Below are 26,614 nucleotides of genomic sequence, written 5' to 3'. Positions count from 1 at the left end.
TGTTCTAGAACTTAAACATTGCTCCAATGTATCACATAAACTGTTCATCAAGAAATACAAATTTCCTTTACTGTGCGGAGCACTTTGCATCTCACTGCCGAAAGCTGATAAGAGCGCATCCATTTGCTACGGCTGCGGACTTTCTGTCCCTGAATGGATTCCACGCAACTGGTCGCCTCGTCGGATGCGTCCCTCTGTGTGTTCTGTTTACAGACAGTAAGAGGAGTGCATGTCACAGAAGCTGCCGTGTCCCTTTACTGCGAGCCGTGTTCTGTGTGCTGGAGCCTGTTATATCACGTTTACTACGTAGTCAATATAGTTCCACACGACTGTAGAATCGTGGCTTATAAAATCCTGAAATACTGTCCGCCAAAGGATGAGTTTAATAATACATTAATTGCGAATTATGTTTCCAGGAATAAAACGCGTGACTTATTATGGCTCGTGTATATGGTAAGTTCACAACAAACGCTATAGAGAGCTCTTCTTAAAGACCCATTTTAGATGGAAAAGCATACAATCAGTAAAACAATCTCCGCTACACGATTATCTTGTCTGTAAAACTCTATGTTTTCCTACAAATCTTTTTTGTACCCTGTGAAATCAAACTAACTTTCAGACCAAAAGTTTATATGGCACTATTACCTGAGAAACTAAATTCTAATGTGTTGTTAGAAGTCGGTTGTACGTATAAAACTTATGCATGTCTTATGTTATCAGTCCCCTTCGAAATTTCTGACCTGGTGTTTTCTACTTTATTAATATGAGGATTGTGGACATTTAAAAGTGATATTTGGGCACAGAAAACATTTACAATGTTGCATGATATTTTGAGAGTGCCTTGAGACTAAATATCGAGCTCTTTTTTTCTAAATTATATTCAGAGGCCTACTACACGGTTTAATCTAGCGACAAAAAACATTTTCTTATAAAAATTCTCACATTTTAAACCTTGCTCTTCGTGTTTTAGGGATCACTGGTGGTATTTTGGAGGTTTAAAATATCATACAGAAAATTATACGATAGCAAAATGCCATTTCTTGTATAAGTAATGTCTCCACAAAGCGGTAACAACATCATATGTCCCGTGTTCTATGGTATTGTCCGAAGAACTCTAAGTCCCAAGGTAAGGTACAGGGTGAAAATTATTGAACTATATGAAAAAAGACGAAAATTAGTTACGAACTACGTCGTGCACACATTTTATTCCACATGTAAACGTCACTACAGATATTCGGATTTAGGCTATGACGTGTTCGGTATGCCTGCCATCACTGGCGACGACGGGTGCAGACCAATAGCGAAATTCTGCATCAGCGATGAAGCGTCGCAACCTCTATGCTGCCGATAACCTCCTGAGTGGTTGTTTTCAGATCGTCAATGGTTTTGGGGTTACTGCTATACGCCTTGTCTTTAACATAGCTCCACAAAAAGGAGTAGATTGTTTTGGGATTCGGAGAATATGGTGGCCAATCGAGGATCTCACCAGTGGCTTCTGGGTACCTCACAGCCAGAATGCGGTCCCCAAAGTGCTCCTTCAGGACATCAAACACTCTCCTGCTTCGATGTGGTAGAGCTCCGTCTTGAATGAACCACATCATGGCGAACTCAGGCTCACTTTCGTTAATAGAGGTGAAATCAATTTCCAGAACCTTCACGTACCATATGGTGGCCACCGTGTCATCATGGAATAAAGCACCGATTATTCCGTGACTGGACGTTGCACTCCACACAGCCACTGGACGTGGGTGAAGAGACCTCTCGACCGCTAAATGCGGATTCTCAGTCTCCCAAACCCGAGAATTTGGCTTATTGGCGAACCCATCCAAATGGAAATGGGCTTCGTCGCTAAACAAACCATATAGAGCATACTAACTCCCATCTTGCCCCGTGGCCAACCGTGCAGTTCGAACGTCCTGACGCCAACTGTTCAGAAGTTAAGATGTTTTTGTTTCATATAGTTCATTAATTGTCGCTCTGAAGCTACCTCACGGCGGAACCACAAGTAAGCATCGTCGATGCCAGATCTAACGACGAATGAGCGAAGTCGGCATAGACTTTCCCTGAAGAGTTCCGTAGGCCACCGCTGCATCAGGCTTGCTTAGGTCAGAGCGGAGTGCTCCCCACCGCCTTCTGCGATCATCGCCGAAGAGGACATCAGCATCGTCTCATTACAGCCAGTGGTTCAATGTACCCTCTGTCAGGCACTTAAATGTGATTTGCATAGCACCCATGCAGATGTAGATGAAGCTTTAGAAGTAGAAGAGGTGCGAAAGGTTTATTAGACAGTACCTTGTAGTGAAGTATAGATTCTTCAGTACTTTGAGGGAAGAGACTACTATCTTGTACTACATCAACTGATACGTTAGTGTCCAGTGAGAGTAATAAATACGCATGAAAACGTATTGTTACAAAGCTAAGTATTTCATGTTGTTCAAGCTATAATACAGTGATCTAATATTTCGTAAGTCTTGCAGTATCAACTCGATTCCTCCAGAGCTATCTCTAAGAACCAATCACTATGCCGACGAGTGTTACTTCGTGCAGCAAATGTTAGGTCCCAGCTATTGCTTAAATTTTACGTAAAGGTCATCTGCAACAGCGGCCAAAGACTTGCTACCCTCATTTGGCCAGGTGTAACGAATCATCCTCCTCTAAAATTACCTTTTTTATAGAGATTCTTGAATAGGTTAAAATTATCTCAGCTGTTTCACTAAGGGAATTCATATGATTTTGTATACAATGTATTATATGTCAGGCTAAAATGTATAAAAAAGAAATTAACGTCCTACATCGATCTGTACTAACACTTAAGATTACTCTTCTTTTAAGAATAATTGAAATTAGGAAATTTTAGACATAATTAAAATTCATATTATTAATTGCGCAGTCAAACAATAATTATTAAATTTGTTTCTGGATTTATTTATGAAATAATGATATAATTTGTAAAGATTCTTATCCTCTCGAGAAAGTTTTTGCGTTGTTAATTCTTTGGAAACTGTGAGTACCGCAGAACGCAAAGAGTGGTGGGCATGCCTCAGATGGAAGTAGACGTTTTTATAAACGTTTTACCAACAGTGTAATTACTGGTTTTCTGAATGTGGAAATTATAAAGTCCATGTGATTTAGAAGAATGGGATAAAATAAGAAGATAGTAATAGCAACAAGCAACTCTTCAGGAGTTATGTCTTCAAGAACCCGCAACGTTAAATCAAAATTTTCAGCAGCAAGAATGTGTTCCCAGACACAACAAGATTTTGAGGCAGCAGTAACAACAATGAGATAATACAAATAAGTAAAAAAGATCTTCTTTTGTAATTTTACTCCTCTGGAAGTTTTCAAAATTTGTGCAAAGAATGAGAACTTTAATGGTGGTGTGAGGAAGGGTAAGAATACACAAGGACGTTGCCAAAGGTTGTGGGCTGAGATATAGGCTCATGGAACCCTCTTGCCCTTAGGTTGGGAAACTGCCCCTAAAGATGGAGAATCAGCAATGACCTTCGAAGTGAGGATAAAGAAGGCAACGGAAACCACTACATTAAGGGGACATGCTGGTGAAAATGACCAAAAATTTGAAAAATATGTTCTTGGTCTAAAGAAAAGACCATTCCATGCTGATTTAAAAAAATGTATAGTTTATGGGCATTATCATTTTACATTAGTTCTAGAATTGAGGTTGAATGTAATGTTCCACAGGGGTCACTCCCATCTTTCAGTTTGAAGTGCTTCACAATACGTGATGCATTATTTTGTTGTTCCGTTTTTACCGTCGTCAGTTACGTATCGTTAACACAGGTGTATTCTAGAAGGCACTGACTTCTGGATCCAGAGTACAGGCATGTCTAGAAAGCTATGGTTCGAATGTAACAAAGATCTGAGAATATATTATTTCGGAATTTCATACAGGTATGGTTTTGTAGTTATTGTGTGTTATTTCCGTGTATGTGTTTCCCGTGCAACAAATGCCGAGAGTAAAGAAATTTAGCCCCAAACGAAAGTTTCGCGGCAACCAGTTCCAAACACAACTGAATAATATACATCAGTTGCTTCAAAAGTTACCCGTGGAAACTGTGTGTACAGGTAGTGCTTCTAGACGTAAACTCTCGATTTCTGAATGTAATAAGAAGGCTAGTAGTATCGTGAGCAGCAATAACGACGGAAATGTTATTGTGAACCTAAATATGCTTTCAAGGCTTTTGAAGAGTGCTGTCAAGTGTAAGTACTGCAATTGTGAAGATAGTATCGACGTTTCCGAGGACATTTCAGCAAGGCAGGGTCTTTCAAGTCAGTTAGCGATTGACTGTAACTCGTATAATATGCACAATGATACTATGACATCACCAGTAGCTGATAGTCGACGTTACAGTATAAGTATTCAGCTTGCTTATGCAATGGGATATATTGGCGGGGGAAGGTGAGCTGCCCAGCCTTTTTGTGAAGTGATGGATTTGCCTCTACATATACATCTACATCCACACCATACTCCGCAAGCCACCTGTTGGTGTGGGGCGGACAGTACTTTCAGTACCACTATCTGATCCCTCTAGCCCTGTTACACTCGCGAATAGTGCGTGGGAACAGTGATTCTCTGTAAGCCCTTGTACTGACTTCAGTTTCTCGAATTTCTTCTTGTGGTCAACACGCGAGATGTATGTGGGGGAAGTAATGTGTTGTTTGGCTGCTCCTGAAAAATGCTGTCCCGAAATTTCAGTAGTAAATCTCTCCGTGATGCAAAACGTCTCTCTTGTAACGACTGCTGGTGGAAATTGTTTAGCATCTCCGTAACGCTCTCTAGCCAGCTAAAAGATCCGTGACGAAACGCACCACTCTTCGTTGGATCTCCTATATCTCCTCTATCAGTCCTACCCGATAGGGATCCCAGACAGATAAACAAGTGCCTTATAAGCTACTTCTTTCGTGGATGAGTTACATTTCTTTGAGATTCTTCCGATGATTCTGAGTTTTGTGTCTGCTTTTCCCATTATCTGTATTATGGTCATTCCACTTAATGTCGCTATGGATAGTTACGCATAGGTATTTTACGGCGGACGCTGTCTCCAGCTGTTTGTCATCAATAGTGTAGCTGTACAGTAGTGGATTTCTTTTCCTATGTATGCGCAATATGTTACATTTATGTACGATCAGGGTCAACTGCCAGAGTTTGCACCATTCATCAATTCTCTGCAGGTCGTTCTGCAAATTCTTACTATCGTCTGGCGTTGCTACTTTGGTATAAACAACTGTATAATCTGCAAGTAGCCTTAAAGAGCATCCGACGCTTTCTTATATACCATTTATGTATATATTGTGAACAAAAACGGTCGTATCACACTTCCCTGTCGTACTCCGGATATTACCTTTACATCTGTCGATTTAGTTCCGTTAAGTGCGACGTGTTGAGCTCTGTCTGCAAGAAAGTCTTGAATCCAATCTTAGGTCTGCTCTGATACTGCATAACCTCGTATTTTTTTCATTAAACGGCAATGCGGGACGGTTTCCAATGCTTTACGGAAATAAAGGAACACGGCATCAGCCTAAGCGCCGTTGTCCACTGCGCTGTGGATATCATGAAGGAACAGAGCGAGCTGAGTTTCGCAGGATCTCTGTTTGCGGAATCCATGTTGATTTTTATAGAGGAACTGTTCATTTTCCAAGAACGTCATAATTCTTAAGCATAAAACATACTCCATAATTCTACAACAGACTGACGTCAACGATATAGGTCTATAATTGTGTGGATCTGTCTTACGGCCTTTCTTAAAAACGGGAATGACCTGCGCTTTTTCCCAGTCGTTTGGTACCTTTCGTTGCTCAAGCGATCTACAATAAATTACTGCTAGAAGAGGAGCAAGTTCTTTCGCGTATCTTTATAGAATCGTATAGGTATCTCATCTGGTCCTGAAGCCTTTCCACTACTAAGCGATTGTAGCTGCATTTCAATTCCGCGATCTGTTATCTGAGTCTCTGCCATTTCGACGTTGGCACGATTGAAAGGAGGGATAGTGTTACGATCTTCAGCGGTGAAACAACTTCGGAAGACCGAATTCAGTATTTCGGCCTTCTCTCTGTAATCTTCCGTTTCGGTGTCCTTGTGATCGCTGAGAGAATGAATAGATGATTTTGGCCCACTTACTGATTTTACATACGACCAAAATCTCTTAGGGTTTTTACTCAGGTCGGTTGACAACGGCCTACTTTCGAAATCACTGAACGCTTCTCTCATTGCTCTCCTTATGCTCATTTTCGCTTCGTTCAGCTTTTGTTTGACAGATAGGTTTTTATTTCTCTTGAATCTGAGATGAAGTGCTCTTTGTTTACGTAGCGCTTTTCTAACACGTCTATTAAACCATGGTGGATCTTTCCCATCCCTTATAAGCTTACTCGGAACGTACTTGTCTACGCCATATTGAACGATGCATTTGAATTTTTTCCATCTGTTCTCCACATCTTCCTTCTCATCGCTGAATATTTGATGCTGACAGCCGAGATTTTCTGAAATTTTTATCCTGTCACCCTTGCTGAGCAAATACCGAGTGATCAAAAAGTCAGTATAAAATTGAAAACTTAATATACCACGGAATAATGTAGACAGAGAGGTATAAATTGACTTGCATGATTGGATTGACATGGGGTTTTATTAGACCCGAAAAAAAAAGTTCACAAAATGTCCGACAGATGGCGCTGGACAGCAAAACGTCAGTGACTGCGCATGACAATCGTGTATAAAAGGAGCTGTAATGAGAGAGAGAATCAGTTGCCATTGGGCACCACCGCCAGATCCCCGTTCGGCTCCAACCTCTCCTTCCCGACCCCACCGAACACCTGATCCTTAGTGTCTTCTTCCCCGGCCTTACCATTACCTGCACCACCATCTATGTTGGCCCCAACGCTCCTCTTCCCTTCGACTTCCTCTCCCACGTTGACCGTACCTTCTCCTCCTACGTGATCGCCGCCGACCTCAACATCCATAGTCGTTCCGCCGCCCAGTTACGGCGGTGGCATCGGTTCCTCTCCTCCCTTCAAGGCGACCTCATTCCCATCCCCCAGCACACCCGTCCCGAATCCAACTCCACTCCTGATGTTGTCCTATCCTCCCCCAACCTCCTTGGCCGCATAACGGTGGATGTTCTGGAGCCTATTGGTAGCGACCATCTCCCTGTCCTCCTCACCATTTCAGACGGTCGTCGCCCTCGCCCCGACCCTCGTACTGATCCTCCCCCTAAGTATGTCCACGACTATTCCCGAGCCGACTGGAATGCCTACCGGGATACCCTTTCCACCCAGGTCGATAGCCACCCTCTCACCTACCACCACCCTGACGATGTCACCCATGCCGCCTCCTTTCTCCAGCAGACCTTGTCTGAGGCCATGGAGGCCCACGTTCCTACTGTCGCCATCCACCCCCACCGTCCTACCTTACCCCCACAGGCCGTTCTCCTCCTCCGTGAATCCTGTCGTCTCTACCGTGCCTTCCTCCACACGCGTGACCCGGACACACTACGACGCCACCGGCAACTCCAGCGACACGTTCGTAATTTGCTCGTGGCTAAGAAACGCCGGGACTGGCGACAGACATGCACCCATTTAAATGCAACCCTACCGATCAACTCGTCCAAGTTCTGGACGGCCTTCCGTCGCCTTACCGGAACTAAACCCTCCCCCTACTATCCTCTTCTCCACGATGATCACCCCTTCCCTGACACCCTTAGTAAGGCCAATCACTTTGCCTCCTACCTCTCCGATGTCTTCTCCATCCCCGACGATTCCCAGTTCGATTACTCCCTCTTCCCGGATATCCGCGATCGAACTGACACCTCTGTCCCTCCCCTCGCTCCTGGTTTCCAGTACTTGGACAACATTACACACACGGAACTCAATGCCCATATCACTACACAGGATCTCATTGTTACACTCCGCACCAAACGCAACACCGCTCCTGGTCACGATCGTGTCACCTACCGTCACCTTCGTGAAGCTCCTGTCTCTTTCCTCTCCACCCTGGCCAGGCTCTACAATGTAGTCCTGTCCACCGGTTACTACCCCGACCTGTGGAAAACCTCCCGTATCCTCATGTTCCTTAAACCTGGCAAACCGCCGTCCGCCGTCTCCTCCTACCGTCCCATCAGCCTTACCTCGGTCTTCAGCAAGGTCCTGGAATCTATCCTCACCCGTCGCATCCACAAGCATCTCCGCCAGCACCGCCTCCTTCCCGTCACCCAGTGTGGCTTTCGGCCGTCCTTCTCTTCCGACGACCTTCTCCTTCACCTCACTCATCTCCTTTCCGAACAGCTTAATTCCCGTCGCTCCGCAATCTTCCTCTCCCTGGACCTCGAACGTGCATATGACCGCGTATGGCATTCCGGTCTCCTCTTCAAGCTCCAAACCTTCGCCCTTCCCATTAACTACGTCCGTCTGATCGGCTCCTTTCTCTCCCGCCGTCCTTCCTCTGTCACCATCCATAACACCGATTCCTACACCTTTTTCCCCTCCGCCGGTGTGCCACAAGGCTCCGTCCTCTCCCCCCTTCTGTACCTGTTGTGCACGGCGGACATGCCGCCGCCGTCACCCCCCCGTCCACCTTCTCCAGTTTGCCGATGACACCGCCTTCCTTGCCCTTGCTCCCACCCTACAGCGCTCCCAACGCCTTCTCCAGTCCCATCTTGACCGGTTCACCGCTTGGTGCAACCAGTGGTTGCTCAAGGTCAATCCTTCCAAAACCCAGGCGATCATTGTAGGCAAAACCACCCCTTCCTTCCGCCTCCTTGATTTCTATCTCACCGTCTATGGCCGTCCCATCGCCCTCACTCCCACCCTTAAGTACCTTGGCGTCACCCTCGATCGTCGCCTCTCCTGGACTCCCCATCTCCAGACAATCCAAGCCAAGGCACGTTCCCGCCTCCGTCTCCTCAAGCTCCTTTCCGGCCGTACGTGGGGTCTGGACCCCTCCACCATCCTCCACACCTATAAATCCCTCATCCGCCCAATCCTTTGTTATGCCCATCCAGCATGGATCTCCGCTCCCCCTACCTTTTATAAATCCCTCCAAATCCTTGAACGCCATGCTCTCCGCCTCGCCTATCGCATCCGTCTCCCCTCCCCCACGCGGATCCTCTACGATCTCATCCCCTTCCCCCACCTGCTCCTTTTCCTTGAAAGGATACGGATCCTGTACACCTCCCGCAAACTCGATCCTCCTCACCCGCTCGTCTCCCCGATCCTCTCCCACCCCCGCCCGCTGCCGCGCCTGTATTCGCACGTCCCACCCGGTCTCCACCTCTCCACCCTCCTTACCCTCTCCCAAGGTGGCTTCCGCCAGCTCCCTCTCCCTGATGATGTCCTCGTCCCCTCCATCTACCCCTCCTATCAACTTTGACCCTGCCCCGCCCCCCTCTCCCGGTGTCCTTTCCTTTCGGCGCCCTCCCTCCCTTCTCTTCCCTTCCCTTCTCTTCCCTTTTCCCCTGTCCCGTCCCTCCACCCCTCTTCCCCCAGGCTTCCTTCCCCCTTCCTCCCTCACCCCCTTTCTCCCCTGCCCGTGGCATCTCTGCTCTCCCATCTCGCTCTCCCACTCCCCTTCCTCCTCCTCATCCTCTATTGGCAGGTCCCCGGACTCGCACACGCTCAGTGGACTTTCGCGCGCCGGAGATCACCGCCGTCAGTGTATCGTGTGTGCTGTCATATTTAGTGATCAGTGTTTCACCGTCACACTCCATCGTTCACCAGTGCCGTCGTCTTCTTCAGTGTTTGTGCTTCGTGTCACCCGTTCGTCGTGTGGATTGAAATCGAGTGTGAACGGCTTCTTGTGTTTTTATGTTCATGTGTCCACTGTTTTTTCCCGCCGAGTTTTTACGTGATGTCTCTTCTCTGTTTATCTCCTTGTACTCTCTTCGGCTGAAGAGCGGCGTATTGTGCTGCTGCCAGCCTACCTGATTGTTCAGGTGTCAAAATAACAATAAAGTAAAAAAAAAAAAAAAAAAAAAAGAGAGAGAATCAGATGCGCCAGCAGTCGCAGCATGTTAACGTTACCTGAAACGGTGCTTTTGATGAAGCTGTATAATCAGAATGGCGAATGTGCTAGTTCAGCGTTACAATCCTATCGCTATAGGAAGGGGATTCGAACGGGTAAAGGTTCGTTGACAAATGCAGCTGTGGCGAGAATGATTTCAAAGTTCGAAGCCACGGGTTGTTTAGACATAGACCCCGTAGTGGCCGACCGAGCACAAGGCGTAATGCTGCTGAGACAGTTCAGGAAGAAATGCAGACTGTAGCGGGTTCGTCTATGCACGGGGAAGTCAGCGCTCGTGGAGTCGCACGTTGCACCGGCACTCTACACTACTGTTTGGTTGGTGCTGAGGCGTACCCTCCAGTGCTATCCGTACAAAATTCATCGGCATCATGAACTGTTACCTGGCGATTTAGTGAAGCGGAGGGCATTTGCGTCGTGGGCGTTTCAAAAGATGGCGAGAGATGACGATTGGTTGAGTGACATGTTGTGGACCGACGAAGCTCATTTCACGCTCCGAGGGTCTGTCAACGCCCACAACTGCAGAATTTAGGCTACCGAAAATCCTAGGACTGTCGTGGAAACTCCATTGCACGACGAGAGAGTCACGGTATGGGTTGGATTTACCACATCTACCGTTATCGGGCCTTTTTTCTTCGAGGAAATTCGTGATTCTAGTTTTGTAACTGATACCGTGACGGGTGAGAGGTACTCCGATATGTTACAGAATCGCATCATCCCCAGCATGGCTGATAAACACCTGCTGGAACGTACGATGTTTATGCAGGATGGCGCCCCACCCCATATTGCCAGACGCGTGAAAGACCTCTTGCGCGCTCCGTTTGGTGATGATCATGTGCCCAGCCACCACTTTCGTCATGCTTGGCCTCCCAGGTCCCCAGAAATCAGTCCGTGCGATTATTGGCTTTGGGGTCACCCGAAGTCGCAAGTGTATCGTGATCGACCGACATTTCTAAGGATGCTGAAAGACAACATCCGACGCCGATGCCTCACCATAGCTCCGGACATGCTTTCCAGTGCTGTTCACAACATTATTCCTCGACTACAGCTATTGTTGAGGAATGATGCTGGACATATTGAGAATTTCCTGTAAAGAACATCATCTTTGCTTTGTCCTACTTTGTTATGCTAATTATTGCTATTCTGATCAGATAAAGTGCCATTTGTCGGAAATTTTTTGAACTTTTGTATTTTTTTTTTTTTTTTGGTTCTAATAAAACCCCATGTCATTCCAAGCATGTGTGTCAATTTGTACCTCTCTATCTACAATATTCCGTGGTTTATTCAGTTTTCAAATTTATACTGATTTTTTGATCAGCCGATATATCTTCCTACCCTTCTGAACATTCCTTGTGGGCCTCGTCGTCGTAGATGCTCCCACAGCCTTATGATCTCTGATACCTTCTTCTACGTTAACTGATTCGATAAGTGCTGGTCTGCTTGTTGCCAGGAAGTCTATGATGTTACCTTCACGAGTTGCTTCTCTACCCATCTGATCAAGATAATTTTGAGACAAAACATCCAGAACAATGCCACATGATTCCCTGTCTCTGGCACCAGTTTTGATGGCATAGCTCTCCCAATCTATACCTGGCAAGTTGAAGTCACCCCCTATTACAACGGCATGATCAGTAAAATTACTAATGATATTCTGCAAGTTCTTTCTGAAGCGCTCTACAACTACAGACCCTGACCCAGATGGTCCTCAAAATAATCCGTTCACTATTTTTGACCGGTCTTTGATACTCAATTTCACCCAGATTAATTCAAATTCGGAATCCGTGACAACCTCGCTAATTTTATCGAATTTTGTACTGCAATAAACACGCCGCCACCATTGGCGGCTAACCTATCCTTACGATAAACATTCCAGTCTGAACTTAGGATTTAATTGTCATTGATGTCTCGCTTCAACCAGCTTTCTGGTCCCAATACAATCTGCGCATTATAACCTTTAATAAGCGATACTAATTCTGGGATCTTTTCTTGGATGCTCCTGCAGTTTACTAAAATCATATTAATATTTTATATCTCTGATCTGCGAGGACAAAAATTCTCTGAGGTCGCTGTGGATGATTTAACAAAAATGGTTCAAATGGCTCTGAGCACTATGGGACTTAACTTCTGAGGTCATCAGTCCCCTAGAACTTAGAACTACTTAAACCTAACTAACATAAGGACATCACACACATCCATGCCCGAGGCAGGATTCGAACCTGCGACCGTAGTGGTTGCGCGGTTCCAGACTGTAGCGCCTAGAACCGCTCGGCCACTCAAGCCGGAGATGATTTAACAGGCAAATCGTGTTTGCTCCCAAGGGAGGGGTCCTCTAACCTAAAAAAGTACCATGTACACGCCACACCTACTTCGCTACCCTTCGCTACCCTTCCTGCGTGTAGTGCACGCCTGACCTACTAAGGGAAACTCTACAGTTCTGTACCCGATAGCGGAGATTTGAGGTTTGACAGATACAATAAATTAATACATAATGCTTTGTGTGGTGTAAGTAAACATTCAGTGAAAAGCGCATCAGAAGAAGCTGTAGCCTCGTCTGAGGATAAAGTCATTGTAGCAGCGTTTGATGGATCTTGGCCGAAGAGAGGTCATACTTCTCTGAAAGCGGTTGTTACTGCCACTTTTTTTGAAACTGGTAAGATACCTAGTTATGAATGTCTAACAAAGCACTGCATGGGTTGTTCAAGTAAATTTATTGGCACCCATGTTTGTGCAAAGAACTTTGATCGCCCAAGTGGAAACATGGAAACGAAAGGAGTTCTAAACATTTTTAGAAAATCAAAGGTCAGTCGTGGTGTGAGGTATGTAGGCTACTTTGTGGATGGGACTGTAAAGAACACTGTAATGTTGTTAATGACAGCCCGTATGGGGACACTCTGATAGAAAAGCTTGAATGTGTTGGGCATGTACAAGAAAGGACGGGAGCTCGGCCGAGAAAATTATGTAAAGACTTCAGTGGAAAAAAACTGTCAGACGGAAAAGACATAGGTGGTCTAGGTCGTCTTACAAAAAGTGAAATTGATTCTTTGACTCAATATTTTGGACTAGCAATAACGACAAATGTAGGTGATTTGGAGAACATGAGACGAGCTGTCTGCGCAACATGGTTTCACAGAGTGTAAACAGATGAAACCCCACATCATGGTTTGTGTACAAAAGGGGAAGATTCGTTGTGCAAGTACTGGTTGAGCAAAGTTAAAGGCATACAATATACCCACAAACATTCCTTACCACTTGCTGTCATTGAGGCAATTAGGGCTATATATAGGGGTCTGTCAAATAAAAATCTACTTAGGAAATGTATGCATGGTCTCTCTTAGAATGGAAATGAAACCTTCAACAGCTGTATATGGGAGAGAATACCCAAAAATGTATTTGTCGGGTTGACAGTGCTGAAGACTGGTGTAATGGATTTAATAATAAAATTCAATGATGGTGCAATTTCAAGGAACAACGTTATGAAGAAATTGAACATCCAGACGGGAAGGAATATGGCTTCAGCTCTAACTGCTATTGATAAGCGGCGGGTAACCAAAGCAGAGACAACTGCAGAAGCTGCTACCAAGGAGTCAAGGATAACGAAAAGGATGAAGAGAAAGAGTATGGGGATAAGGAAACAAGAAGACTACTGGAATATGCAGCTGGAATGTTGTGAACGAGCATAGTGGTAAGTTAATAAATCTGTAAGACTTCTTTTGTGATTTACCGAAAACTTGAATTTTCATCATTCAGGTACACTATTCTCCTAAACGACTGAAGTTAAATTCACAAAAATTGGTACAGATATTTAGAATGACGTCCTCTACCTCCCTATTTCCTGAAAAATTTATAACATATGTCGGTGATATTCGAGCTACATTTACAAAATTTTTTTGCTGTAGTAAAATAAATTACTTGTCTTTGAAATATGGAAAGGGCCCCAAATCAGTTGTTAGTTGCACAGACATACAAATTTTATTTTGCTAAAACACTTAATCACACATGCCCTTTGAAGAATTCAGAAACAATACGGCTGAAGGCCAAAACACAAGTTATTAAAATTGCCTTAAGGATACACACGGCTGAAGGTCTCAGTTACAAAATAGAAGAACTTAAGGCCTGGATAACAAGAATTACAGTAAGAAAATTTTAAAAGGTTTTAAAACAAATGACCGTTCAAATTTTAATTCAAGGTGGCTGAAGGCCTGTCTTAAAATAATTCACATAAAGTTCGGCTGAAGGCCATTTCCTGAACTTAGAACAACTCAAGGCTTAAGGCCTGTATAACAAAATTAAAATAGAGAGGTTAATTTTCAAATTTTCAAATGCTTTTTCAAATTTTAGTTTAATTCGGCTGAAGATCTTGTCTTAAAATATTTCACGTAGAAGTTCGGCGGAAGGCCACATACTGAACATTAAAACAAACTAAATTAATTCACCGCTAAAGGCCTCGCACAGTACTTGAGACTAAAAGAAAATCACAATCCAATACAACAAAACAGTGGTGCTAAGAAGTTTTCCAAGGGCCGGCCTGAGGAGGAAACTCTAACATAAGTTTAGGTGAGACCTGCAGCCAGGTGTAATACTAAATTGTTGGTTGGCAACACGACCTACGGACAGCTGAAGAACAAACCAACAACCTAATCAAATCCCCTCCACCCGACTAACGGCACGACAACCGAAAATATTAGCGAGTACGAAGACACCAGCAGCACTACGTCTTGACAGTTGACGTCTAAATTCAGTCAAGGCACAATAACCACTCAAAAATACAAATGAACAACACCAAGGCTGTCGAACTACACGTCGTGCCGGACAGCATCAACACGGCGAGGAAACACACACTCGCTGCTCTGTCCCAACCGACCGACTGCCTACACCAGTACGCAAACAGCATTCATAGCTGCTCAGTGGAAATCACACAAGCTACACACAGTTCCACGTAAACACTTGCACCAAGAACTTCGACAATCCAAAAACCAAGCACTGTGGAACAACAAGGACGAATCACAAGTAAACACACACAGAGTTTCTTTTGTGGCGGCGTTCGTAAGGACAAACAATTCGCTGTAGAAACGTCTTACGAAGTCACCGCCACACTTTTAATAGCGGGCCGACCGGTCCGCTGGAACAGTGAACAGAAAGAGGAAAACCCAAAAACTCTGATTAAATAAAAGTCGGTACTTATCTTTATTAACGAAGATACAGCAACACAGTAGTGAACTCCGTGTCTACAGAAATCTGTCTAGTTCGAGTCGGAGCGGCTAGGTCAGCGTCGGCTGACGACAAACAACAACTCTGCTGCGATGAACACACAACTGACTAGCAAGTACACAATTCGGTGGCGAGTATACAACTGAGCGGCGAATACAGAACAGTCCTAGCGCTCGCGACTCCAGCGCTTAAGAACCCAGAAGCCAGCGGTGGCGCGCGCAGACTTGCGGCGATTTCCTGTCTCGCTGGCGCTGCTTATGCGGACTGCGTCCGGACTTTGATGCTGCCAACCTTTTTGGCAGCGGGCTCGGGTGGCATTACTGGCTAGGATATAACACTCCTCCCCCCCAAAACGCCGCACCGTCGTTGAATAATGACGTGGCGAGCGTCGACGGCGGGGGAGGGGTCTGGCCGCAGGCGTAGCGGACGAGACCGGGGCGGAGACTGTTGTCGGTGGCAGTCCCCGGTCCGCACCCCAGCATTGGCTGCGCGGGGCCTCGGGAAACACCGACTGAAAACCGAGGTCAGGGTGCACGCCAGTGACCACGGGCGCAGCTTCTGGTACTGGACGCGACGGGGCGTCGGGACCCACGAAGAGAGGCAGCGTCTCCTGACGCTGCGTCGACGGCTGCTGAGTGGGCGCCGGACAAGGCGCTGCGGTGTCAGACTCCTTGGGGGTGCCCAAGGAAAGCGGCTGCAGGACAGGCTGCACAGCCACCGCTTGGGAAGGCGGCCCGGCTGAGGGGTCGACGTCCATCAGCTTCGAAGGCGGTGGCGACTGAAGAGGGACCGCAGGCGCCGGAGCGACCACCTGGGGCGCTCCCGAATGAAGCTGCGCGGGAGGCATCAACGGGACGGGCTGTCGGCGTGGTAGCGGCGACGGCTGCTGCTGCTGCCCTGGGGGCGGCAGCGAAGTCGGAAGGCGCGGCTGGAACCCGCCGCGGACCAAATCTGTGGACAAAGAACGAGCGGCAGAATCCGGGCGGCCAGCGCGGCGCAACTGGTTCTGATGCCTCCTGTGCACCCCAGTAGCACCTTGAACAGTATAAAAACCGCGACCCTGGACACTTATCACGGTACCACGTTCCCAACGACGGCGACCGTGATAAACTCTGAAAAAAACTGCGTCGTTGCGCTGAAAACGCGTGCGATGCCCAGAAGCGGCGGGTCGATCCGGGGGGTTCAACAACCGTAGTAGGGTGCGATGACGACGGCCGTGGAGAAGCTCCGCAGGCGAAGGGCCGTCGCGTGGCGTGGTCCGGTACGACGACAGGAACGTGATGAGGGCCTGCTGACGAGAGTGCGTAGCACGAAGGCGGTCCATATGATCCTTGAATGTGCGTACAAAACGTTCCGCTGCACCATTCGAATGAGGGTGGAACTGCGGAGTAAGAACATGGCGAATGCCATTGGCAGAACAAAAACTTTCAAATTCAGCAGAGGTAAATTGTGGACCATTGGCAGACACTAAAACTTCTGGAAGACCCTCAATACAAAAAATTGAAGTCAACGCCTGTATAGTTTGTGCAGACGTTGTAGACTGCATGGGCACAACAAACGGAAAATTACTAAATGCATCTATCACGATGAGCCAACGAGAAATCCAATATGGACCAGCGAAATCAATATGTACTCGCTGCCAGGGACCGGCAGGGCGTGCCCACTCAAAATAGCGTTGAGGCGCAGCAGCTTGGTGTTCGGCGCACGTCGAACAATCTGTAGACATCTGCGTAATCTGCTTATCAATGCCGATCCATGTACAATGACGGCGGGCAAGCTGCTTGGTGCGGACCACTCCCCAATGACCTTGATGCAACAAGCCGAGGACCTTGGATTGGAGCACTTGGGGAACCACTACACGAAGCTGGTCATTCTCGGTGCGTAACAGCAAAACTCCGTGCGAAACAGACAACAGATGACGTTGCGGATAATAGCGACGAACCACAGGATCCGATATGTCCTTTGCCTTGGACGGCTAACCACGTTGAACAAAACGTAATAGTAAACTCAGATGAGGATCCGTAGCTGTCTCACGTGCCACCTGACAATAATCAATCGGAAAATCCCGGAGGGATTGATGCTCATCGGCGTCAATCTGATGGCAAGAGTCGTCAGAGGAATCGAAGACATCATCCGCAGCAATCGGCAATCTAGAAAGCGCGTCAGCGTTTGCATGCTGAGCTGTAGGGCGATACAGTATCTCATACTGGTATTGTGATAACAAAAGAGCCCAACGTTGTAGTCTCTGAGCTGTCCGCTGAGGAACTGGTTTAGACGGATGAAACAGTGACGTCAGGGGCTTGTGATCTGTTACTAAATAGAATGGTCTACCATAGAGGTAGTGATGGAATTTTGTGAGACCGAACACAATAGCCAACGCTTCCTTGTCCAATTGGCTATAATTACACTGAGCTTTGTTTAGCAATTTAGATGCGAACGCAATAGGACGTTCGGTGTTACCGACTCGGTGAGACAACACAGCACCGAGGCCGAAAGAAGAGGCATCACAAGCTAACACCAGAGGCTTGTTAGGGTCGTAAATGGACCAGACAACGATCATTCAATAAAGCCTCTTCAAGCTGCTGAAAGGCTGATTGGCAATCAGCTGACCACACAAACGGAACATTCTTACGGCGGAGACGATGCAACGGTGCAGCAATCTGTGATGCATTAGGTATAAACCTAATATAATATGTCAATTTGCCAAGAACTGCTTGCAATTCATGCAGATTGCGAGGGGCGGGCAAATCACGAATAGCTGCTAAATGTGACTGGGAGGGATGAATGCCTTGAGCATTAATAACATGTCCCAGATACTCCAGCTCCGTAAGGAAAAATGAACATTTATCGATGTTGCAACGTAGGCCTGCCTGAGACAACACTTTAAACAAACACTCCAAATTACGGAAATGTTCAGCAGGCGTCCGACCGGACACAACAATATCGTCTAAATAGTTGCAACACGATGGCACATTAGCCAGAAGTTGTGACAAAAAACGCTAAGAAACAGCTGGAGCTGACGCACAACCAAAAGGCAAACGCAGAAAACGGAACAACCCCAACGACGTGTTTATAACAAAATACTGTTGTGATTGCTCGTCGAGGGGCAATTGCAAATATGCTTCATGGAGATCAATTTTGGAAAAGAAACGAGCTTCCCCTAACTTGTCCATCAGGTCGTCCGGTCTAGGCAAAGGAAAAGAATCAATGACAGTCTGAGGATTAACTGTCGACTTAAAATCAGCACACAAACGTAACTTGCCAGACGGTTTCTTTATAATAACTAAGGGAGAAGCCCACTGGCTCGCTGAAACGGGTTGAATAACACCGTTGTTTTGCCAACGACGAAGTTCATCTTCTACAGGTGCCCGGAGGGCGTGAGGCATTGGACGAGCACGACAAAATCGAGGCTGAGCATTATCTTTTAAAGTAATATGAGCGGCAAAGTTCGCAGCACAACCTAGTTCGTCTTTAAATATGTCACTGTATCGTTTACACAAATCGGTTATGCTGTCTTGAGGGACAACAACAGAATTAATTTGCAACACATTGTCTTGGATAGACAGGCCAAACAAGTCAAAACAGTCTAATCCGAAAATGTTTACACTGTCTGTAGCGCGGAGCACTGTGAATGAAACTGTTTTTGTATTGCCACGGAATGTGGCTGGCACGCTACATACACCTAACACAGGAATTTGTTCTCCGCTATAAGTAGCCAAAGAATGTTTTGCCGCTGAAAGTTTAGGGCGGCCGATAGCCGCATACGTAGCACTATTTATGAGAGTCACAGACGCACCAGTGTCTAATTGAAAATTGAAGGTCTTATCCTGGATGCGTAGCTTCACAAATAGTTTATTACACTGTCTCTGGATCGGTGCAGTGGAGGCGGAAGACACAAAATCAGCGCGTTTAGCGCGTGTTCGCTGCTTACGACAACTCGTGGGTTGGGCGGGTGGAACAACAACTCCCGCTTCACTTGCAGTCTGTACATTACTTTTTACAGCGTTTGAATTACGCTTGGGTCGCATAGCAGAGGGCTGGGTGGGTGGCTTATTGCGAACAAGTTTATTACCCACACGAACCGTGGAAGAGTCTGTAAACGCGACCTTCTGGGCGGGCTGGCTTTGAAGAACATGAATATCCATGGGCTAGGCAGCACTAGAATTGTTCTTGCGTTTACGCAAACAAACAGTCTGGATGCGTCCTTTCCTTTGACAAAAGTGACAAACCGCGTTTCTTAACGGGCAACGTTCACGAGGATGAATAAGAACACACTTAGGGCAAGACTTAACTCTATCATTTTGCACACGCGGCTGACGAATGTGTTTAACATGACGCGGCCGGTTAGTGTTTACAGTCTGACTCTGCCGGTGGGGCCGCGGGCGTGACATGACTTGCTTAGCACAGGCAATTTGAGAAATACATGGCTGATCTAACTCACACTCCGCATAGTCAAAAGCATCTTGGGCTTCAATGATGTTCATCACAGTCTCTAATGACGGGTCAGGCAACTTTAAGATAGCAGCACGAATACGAGAATCTGCAATGTTTTGAGTAATAGCGTCTCGTAACATGACATCACTGTAGCAAGCTCCACACACACAATTAAATCGGCACTGACGGGTGAGGCCCCGTAAATCTGTTAACCACTGTTTATTAGATTGATGTGGCAGTTTCTTTAATCTGAAGAACTTGAATCTGGCTGCTGCCACATGAACTCGCGACTCGAAATACTCAGCAAGCTTGTTAACAACAACGTCATAGTCTAAAGCTTCTGGCTGGGATTCCGGGAACAACTTACAAAGTTGTCGATAGACTTCCACGCCTGCAGTGGAAATTAAATAAAGCTGCCGCTCAGTACCCGTGATTTTGTAGACTGTCATGTGCGCCTGCAACTGCGCGAAATATTCTCGCCATTCTTCTCTTGATGCATCTAAAGCACGGAAAGGTGGTGCTGCCTGTGCTTGTTCCTTTTGTGTTGGAGGATTAGCCGCTTGTTTGGCGATTGCTTCCACCAGACTTTGTATTTGCTGACTCTGTAACAAGATCAACTGTTGTAATTCGGCAGACATAGTGAACACAAATTAAACCAGCCCCCAAAATTTTATCGCTAGAATTAGTATAACCAGAAAGAAGTTGAACCAGCCCTGCACACGAGTTCGGAAGCCCTCGTCGCCAGTTTTGTGGCGGCGTTCGTAGGGACAAAAAATTCGCTGTAGAAACGTCTTACGAAGTCACCGCCACACTTTTAATAGCGGGCCGACCGGTCCGCTGGAACAGTGAACAGAAAGAGGAAAACCCAAAAACTCTGATTAAATAAAAGTCGGTACTTATCTTTATTAACGAAGATACAGCAACACAGTAGTGAACTCCGTGTCTACAGAAATCTGTCTAGTTCGAGTCGGAGCGGCTAGGTCAGCGTCGGCTGACGACAAACAACAACTCTGCTGCGATGAACACACAACTGACTAGCAAGTACACAATTCGGTGGCGAGTATACAACTGAGCGGCGAATACAGAACTGTCCTAGCGCTCACGACTCCAGCGCTTAAGAAACCAGAAGCCAGCGGTGGCGCGCGCAGACTTGCGGCGATTTCCTGTCTCGCTGGCGCTGCTTATGCGGAGGGCGTCCGGACTTTGATGCTGCCAACCTTTTTGGCAGCGGGCTCGGGTGGCATTACTGGCTAGGATATAACAGTTTCCATTAGCGGTCGGCGACCAAATACACGTCGCCCGGTGAGACGACCAACCTAACGACCAACGAACGGTCGTTCCCGCTCCAGTCTCCTTTCGTCGGACAGTGCACGTCTGTCGGCAGTGGTCGGCGAGTACTGGCCGTCCAGAACTCACTGGCGCGGCGTCCCGACTGAAATCCCGACACACGACGACCCGGAAATACTAGTGGTCTCTTCAAAGATAATACGACAGTGCTCTTATCGATACGCGCTGCTGCTACCACTCACGGGCAGGCAAACCAGCAACATTGTGACGCCAGTAAATCGAATAAGAAACGAGGCGACAGTTCCGTGAAGGCAAGCTGACAAGCAATAAACGGCATGAGCACGAGCCACGCACGGCTCAGTTTTCTTCGTATATCAGTATCAGGGAAGGAAATTGGAGGCATAAAACACTTACGTGAATGTTTTCTGTACTCTGACTCTTCCTCCAAGTTGTGCAGTGGTTCCAAAGAAAATGTTACTGCAGTGAAATAGTGCTCCGTCTTTTATACTATTATAAATATTGTTCTCAGTACCAAAATCTGGAAATGGAAGAGAATGCAGATGAAGACGAAATGGGAGATACAATACTGGGTGAAGAATTTGACAGGGCACTGAAAGACCTGAGTCGAAACAAGGCCCTGGGAGTAGACAACTTTCCATTAGAACTACTGACGGCCTTGGAAGAACCAGTCCTGACAAAACTCTACCATCTGATGAGCAAGATGTATGAGACAAGCGAAATACCCTCAAACTTCAAGAAGAATATAATAATTCCAATCCCAAAGAAAGCAGGTGTTGACAGATGTGAAAATTACCGAACAATCAGTTTAATAAGCGACAGCTGCAAAATACTAACGCGATTTCTTTACAGACGAATGGAAAAACTAGTAGAATCCGACCTTGGGGAAGATCAGTTTGGATTCCGAAGAAATATTGGAACACATGAGGCAATACTGACCTTACGACTTAACATCTTAGAAGAAAGATTAAGGAAAGGCAAACCTACGTTTCTAGCATTTGTAGACTTAGAGAAAGCTTTTGACAATGTTGACTGGAATACCCTCTTTCAAGTTGTAAAGGTGGCAGGGTTGAAATACAGGGAGCGAAAGGCTATTTACAATTTTTACAGAAACCAGATGGCAGTTATAAGAGTCAAGGGACATGAAAGGGAAGCAGTGGTTGGGAAGGGAGTGAGACAGGGTTGTAGCCTCTCCCCGATGTTATTCAATCTGTGTATTGAGCAAGCAGTAAAGGAAGCAAAGGAAAAATTTGGAGTAGGTATTAAAATCCATGGAGAAGAAATAAAAACTTTGAGGTTCGCCGATGACATTCTAATCCTGTCAGAGACAGCAAAAGACTTGGAAGAGCAGTTGAACGAAATGGACAGTGTCTTGAAAGGAGGATATAAGATGTACATCAACAAAAGCAAAACGAGGATAATGGAATGTAGTCGAATTAAGTCGGGTGATGCTGAGGGCATTAGATTAGGAAATGAGTAGTAAAGGAGTTTTGCTATTTGGGGAGCAAAATAACTGATGATGGTCGAAGTAAAGGGGATATAAAATGTAGACTGGCAATGGGAAGGAACGCGTTTCTGAAGAAGAGAAATTTGTTAACATCGAGTATAGATTTAAGTGTCAGGAAGTCGTTTCTCAAAGTATTTGTATGGAGTGTAGCCATGTATGGAAGCGAAACATGGACGATAAATAGCTTGGACAAGAAGATAATAGAAGCTTTCGAAATGTGGTGCTACAGAAGAATGCTGAAGATTAGATGGGTAGATCACATAACTAATGAGGAGGTATTGAACAGAATTGGGGCGTGGAGGAGTTTATGGCACAACTTGACAAGAAGAAGGGACCGGTTGGTAGGACATGTTGTGAGGCATCAAGGGATCACAAATTTAGCATTAGAGGGCAGCGTGGAAGGTAAAAATCGTAGAGGGAGACCAAGAGATGAATACACAAAGCAGATTCAGAAGGATGTAGGTTGCATTAGGTACTGGGAGATGAAGAAGCTTGCACAGGATAGAGTAGCGTGGAGAGCTGCATCAAACGATTCTCAGGACTGAAGACCACAACAACAACACCATAATATATAAATATCTCAATGATATTTTGGGAAATTCTTTGACTAATGACGCTATTTGTGTGTAGGAATTGTGAGTTATCTTTCATTTATAGATCAATTGCACTATGATGGTGATAGTAACGCTAAAAATGCAGCCCGCTCAGGGGCCTTTCCCGTTAAAGGTACGAGAATATTTATTCACAAGAAAAGTGTCTTATAACTCAGAAAAGATCATCCAAAATTTTACTTTTTTACGTAATTAATGAAAAGCGCAGTATGTGCATATAAAAACAAGTACAAATAGAAATAGAAGGCTGAATTACATTATTCTAGGCCTAGTTTTTTAATGACATTATTCGCTTTCTGCAGTTTTTTGAATGGTATCTTTCACAGTGTTTATTGCATAGTTTACAGACGTAGTATGCGTTCGACTGTTGTAATCTCCTGTTTTGACAGAACTTATGGAGCAATCCTTGCAGACGTATTGTCTTACCACGTGTCGAAATTGGTAGTTTGCCTATCTCCACTCTCCTGTCATTATGGGTCGGTTCAGTATAGTACTTTTTCCAGATAGAGTTGTGCTTTTGTAGAAGAATTTGCTGTGTGATTTTGTGAGTTTTGGTAATGGGCAGGACCATCTGCATTCTTTCATTAAGACGTAAGACACTCTTGAAGGAGTTGTCTTTCCAACGATCAGGATCCGTATCATTAGGCGGGATTGGACTTTCTCTAATATTACGTTGTCATTCACTTGTCTGAGATTATGTGGAGCCTTTAAGTCGCTGTTGCGGCTACGACTGTTTTAAATAGTGTAATTGCTGTTTCCAGTGAGAGTTTTTAAGCCAGGTGGGTGTTGTAAATTATTTTTATTACTGCTGTTGCTCCTTGTTTCACAAGGGTGTTGAAACATGTCAGTGCTGTTTCCAGAGTGACTCCGAGATATCTGTATTTTGTTACTCTTTCTAGGGATTTGTTTTGCAGGGCCGGTGTGTCTTTTGATGAGAGTCTACGATCTCTTCTGAAAGTCATCTGATAGCTTTTCACTCATTCGGATATCCGAGAGGAGACTACCAAGGGGGAGGTGATCGTGAGCAAAAGATTGAATACACTATAAAATTGTCTTAGGCACAAAATCAATAGGAAATGCTCGGAAACTCAAGCGAAAGACTTCAGCAAAACGTGAGGAAACACGAAATGATACGGTTGCCGGTGGGACAGATTCGGCATGGAGGAGCCATGCGTGATGTTGAAAGCAAAGGCTTCAACACTAATAACGCGAAGGAATTGTACTGGTGAAGATGCTAGTAGACGTGAAACACCACGGGGACCCAGTCTTATTGGTTAACAGATCTTGGGAAGACTCACATCAACTAAGGCAGAAGGGATTGATAAAATATCTATGGAATTACTATAGTTGTTGGGGAAAGAGATTATAAAATGAGTATTCGAGGTGGGGTGTAACATCTATGAGAATAAAGACATACTGTCAGAATTTCCGAAAGATCTCACCCACATAAATCAGTAGGTAGCAGGGAATAAACAAGCGAGAACTCTCAGTATCAACTTTGTCAGTTCACACATCCAAGTTGCCAGCAAGAAGAAGAAAATTCAATAGCTATTTAGTGACGATCACTGTGGACTCAGAAAAGCAGAGGACACCTGAGAAGTCGTCCTAACACTGCAGCTGATAACAGAGGCAAGAATTAAGAAAAATGAATATCTTTGATTCGATTTGTCGACCACGAAAAGCGGTTCGACGATGCAATATGGTGCAAAATATTTGAAATTCTCAGTGAAATCGGTATAAGTTTATAAGTTAAAAGGTAAGTAATACATAATGTATAGAAGAACTTAGAGGGAACAATACGAATTCAAGACCATAAACGAAGTGTTCCGATTAAAACATGGTGAGATATGAATGCTGTCTTTCTTATCCATTGCTCAATCTGTACATCGAAGAAGCAATGGCTGAACAGAGAGATACTCAAGAATGGGATTATAAATTCGTTACTGAAGTTGCTATCATCAGTGAAAGTGAAGAATTATTACGGGGTATGTTGAATGGATCATTTATTGATAAACAGCTTTCGTAATTCATGCTTCTTGGTTTATGGTCAACAGTCCTAGCTGTAGGCTGCGTATCTAATACGTGCCAGGGGCAAAAAAAAACCACATTTTCAATATTCCCTATAGTGGTTGACATAATTTCAAAACTTAAAATTATGTCAAATTCTACTCATTAAGACGTACAATTTGATGTTAAAGATTTACTACATTAAAACAAGTAATACAGTTTGAAACGGTGCACGTGTCTCGAGGCAACTTAACTCATAGCGCGCAAATACCCACATTACATTCATCCAGTACTGGAGAGTGAGAGCACTTAGTGAATTGCAAGAAACCGTATACATTCTTTTTTACCACCCAATGTAGCTGCAAAATTATGTGCTTATGCAATACACAGTTTAAGAGCTATGAGGTCATAAACCTTGAGATCCGTGAAAAACTATCATTTGTTTAGGACGAAGTGCAAATCACCTATACTATACTCAACCAGTGTTTGAGGCAGAGTGCACTGAGCGACTTCCAAAAACCTTTGAACATAATTTCGCTTACTTACTAAATATCGAATGTCTAATACAGTAACTCATTTTGTAAAGTAAACAGAGGTGTGAAGCTGTTTTACACAAAGGAGTGTTTTTACTGGTGAACAGACTAACGAGCAATAAATGTAACATCAGAATTGTCGACGACGTAGTAGACGAAGTTTCGGTATTCTGGTACCTTAGAGGCAAATTGCGCGTTGCTGACAAAGTTAGGAGAATATATGAAGCAGACTAGCCGAGGCAAGTGAGGGTGTTGGTCAGGTGGATGGGGGGCTTTCTTCATAAAAGGAGTGTACTAGCCTGAAATATAGGCCTCATTCTGAGAAATAAGTTTCAGACAACGTACGCCTGGAACACAGCACTGCATTGAAGTGAACCTTGGGCGGTGGGAAAACTGAACAGAAGAGAATCTAAGGATGTGGTATGTGGTGCTATGGAACAATACAGAAAATTTGGCGCCATAAGAAAAGCGAATGTCTCCACAAAACTGAATAGGAGAGGAATACATGCAAAACACAGAAACGCCGAAGGAACAGGGTGATAAAATATGTGCTGAAGACATCAGGGAATAATTTCCATACTACTATACGGAGCTGTAGAAGGTAAAAGCTGTAGGGGGAGAAACATATTGGAATACATCCTACAACTAAGCGAGGACGCGAGGTGTAGGTACTACTCTGACATCATGACATTGGCACCGAGCACAGGAGGGGAAGTCGTGGCGGGTCTCATGAAACCAGTTCAGAGAACTACAACACACACACAGGAAATAAAATTAAAAACTTCTATTCATTTCTTTCCATTGCCAATCTTTCAAAACCCACCTGAAAGGTCACGAACCACCCAGTTTAAAATCGGGGAAAGTAAGTACAAATGACCCAGAAAACTGCGATATTTTAGCATATTATTTCGAAGACCTTCTCAACTGTAAAGTGCCTCCAGAGAAACTGGAAATCAAAACTCCAGAAGAAAACCCTACGGAATAA

The 26,614-nt window shown here is 45.2% G+C and overlaps 1 protein-coding gene across 1 annotated transcript in view; it reads right to left on the bottom strand.

The window, feature by feature from the left end:
• The window catches only part of LOC124620081 (classical arabinogalactan protein 9-like), a 47,756-nt gene that overhangs the window by 140 nt on the left and 21,002 nt on the right, over positions 1-26,614 (bottom strand). The window contains exon 2 of the mRNA XM_047146748.1: positions 15,784-16,183. Within this exon, the coding sequence (XP_047002704.1) occupies positions 15,784-16,183 (400 nt within the window). The remainder of the gene's footprint in view (positions 1-15,783; positions 16,184-26,614) is intronic.

This window comes from Schistocerca americana, chromosome 6, assembly GCF_021461395.2.
Source record: "Schistocerca americana isolate TAMUIC-IGC-003095 chromosome 6, iqSchAmer2.1, whole genome shotgun sequence".
NCBI classification, from domain to species: Eukaryota; Metazoa; Arthropoda; class Insecta; order Orthoptera; family Acrididae; genus Schistocerca; species Schistocerca americana.
This window is presented reverse-complemented; position numbering and strand designations above follow the sequence as displayed.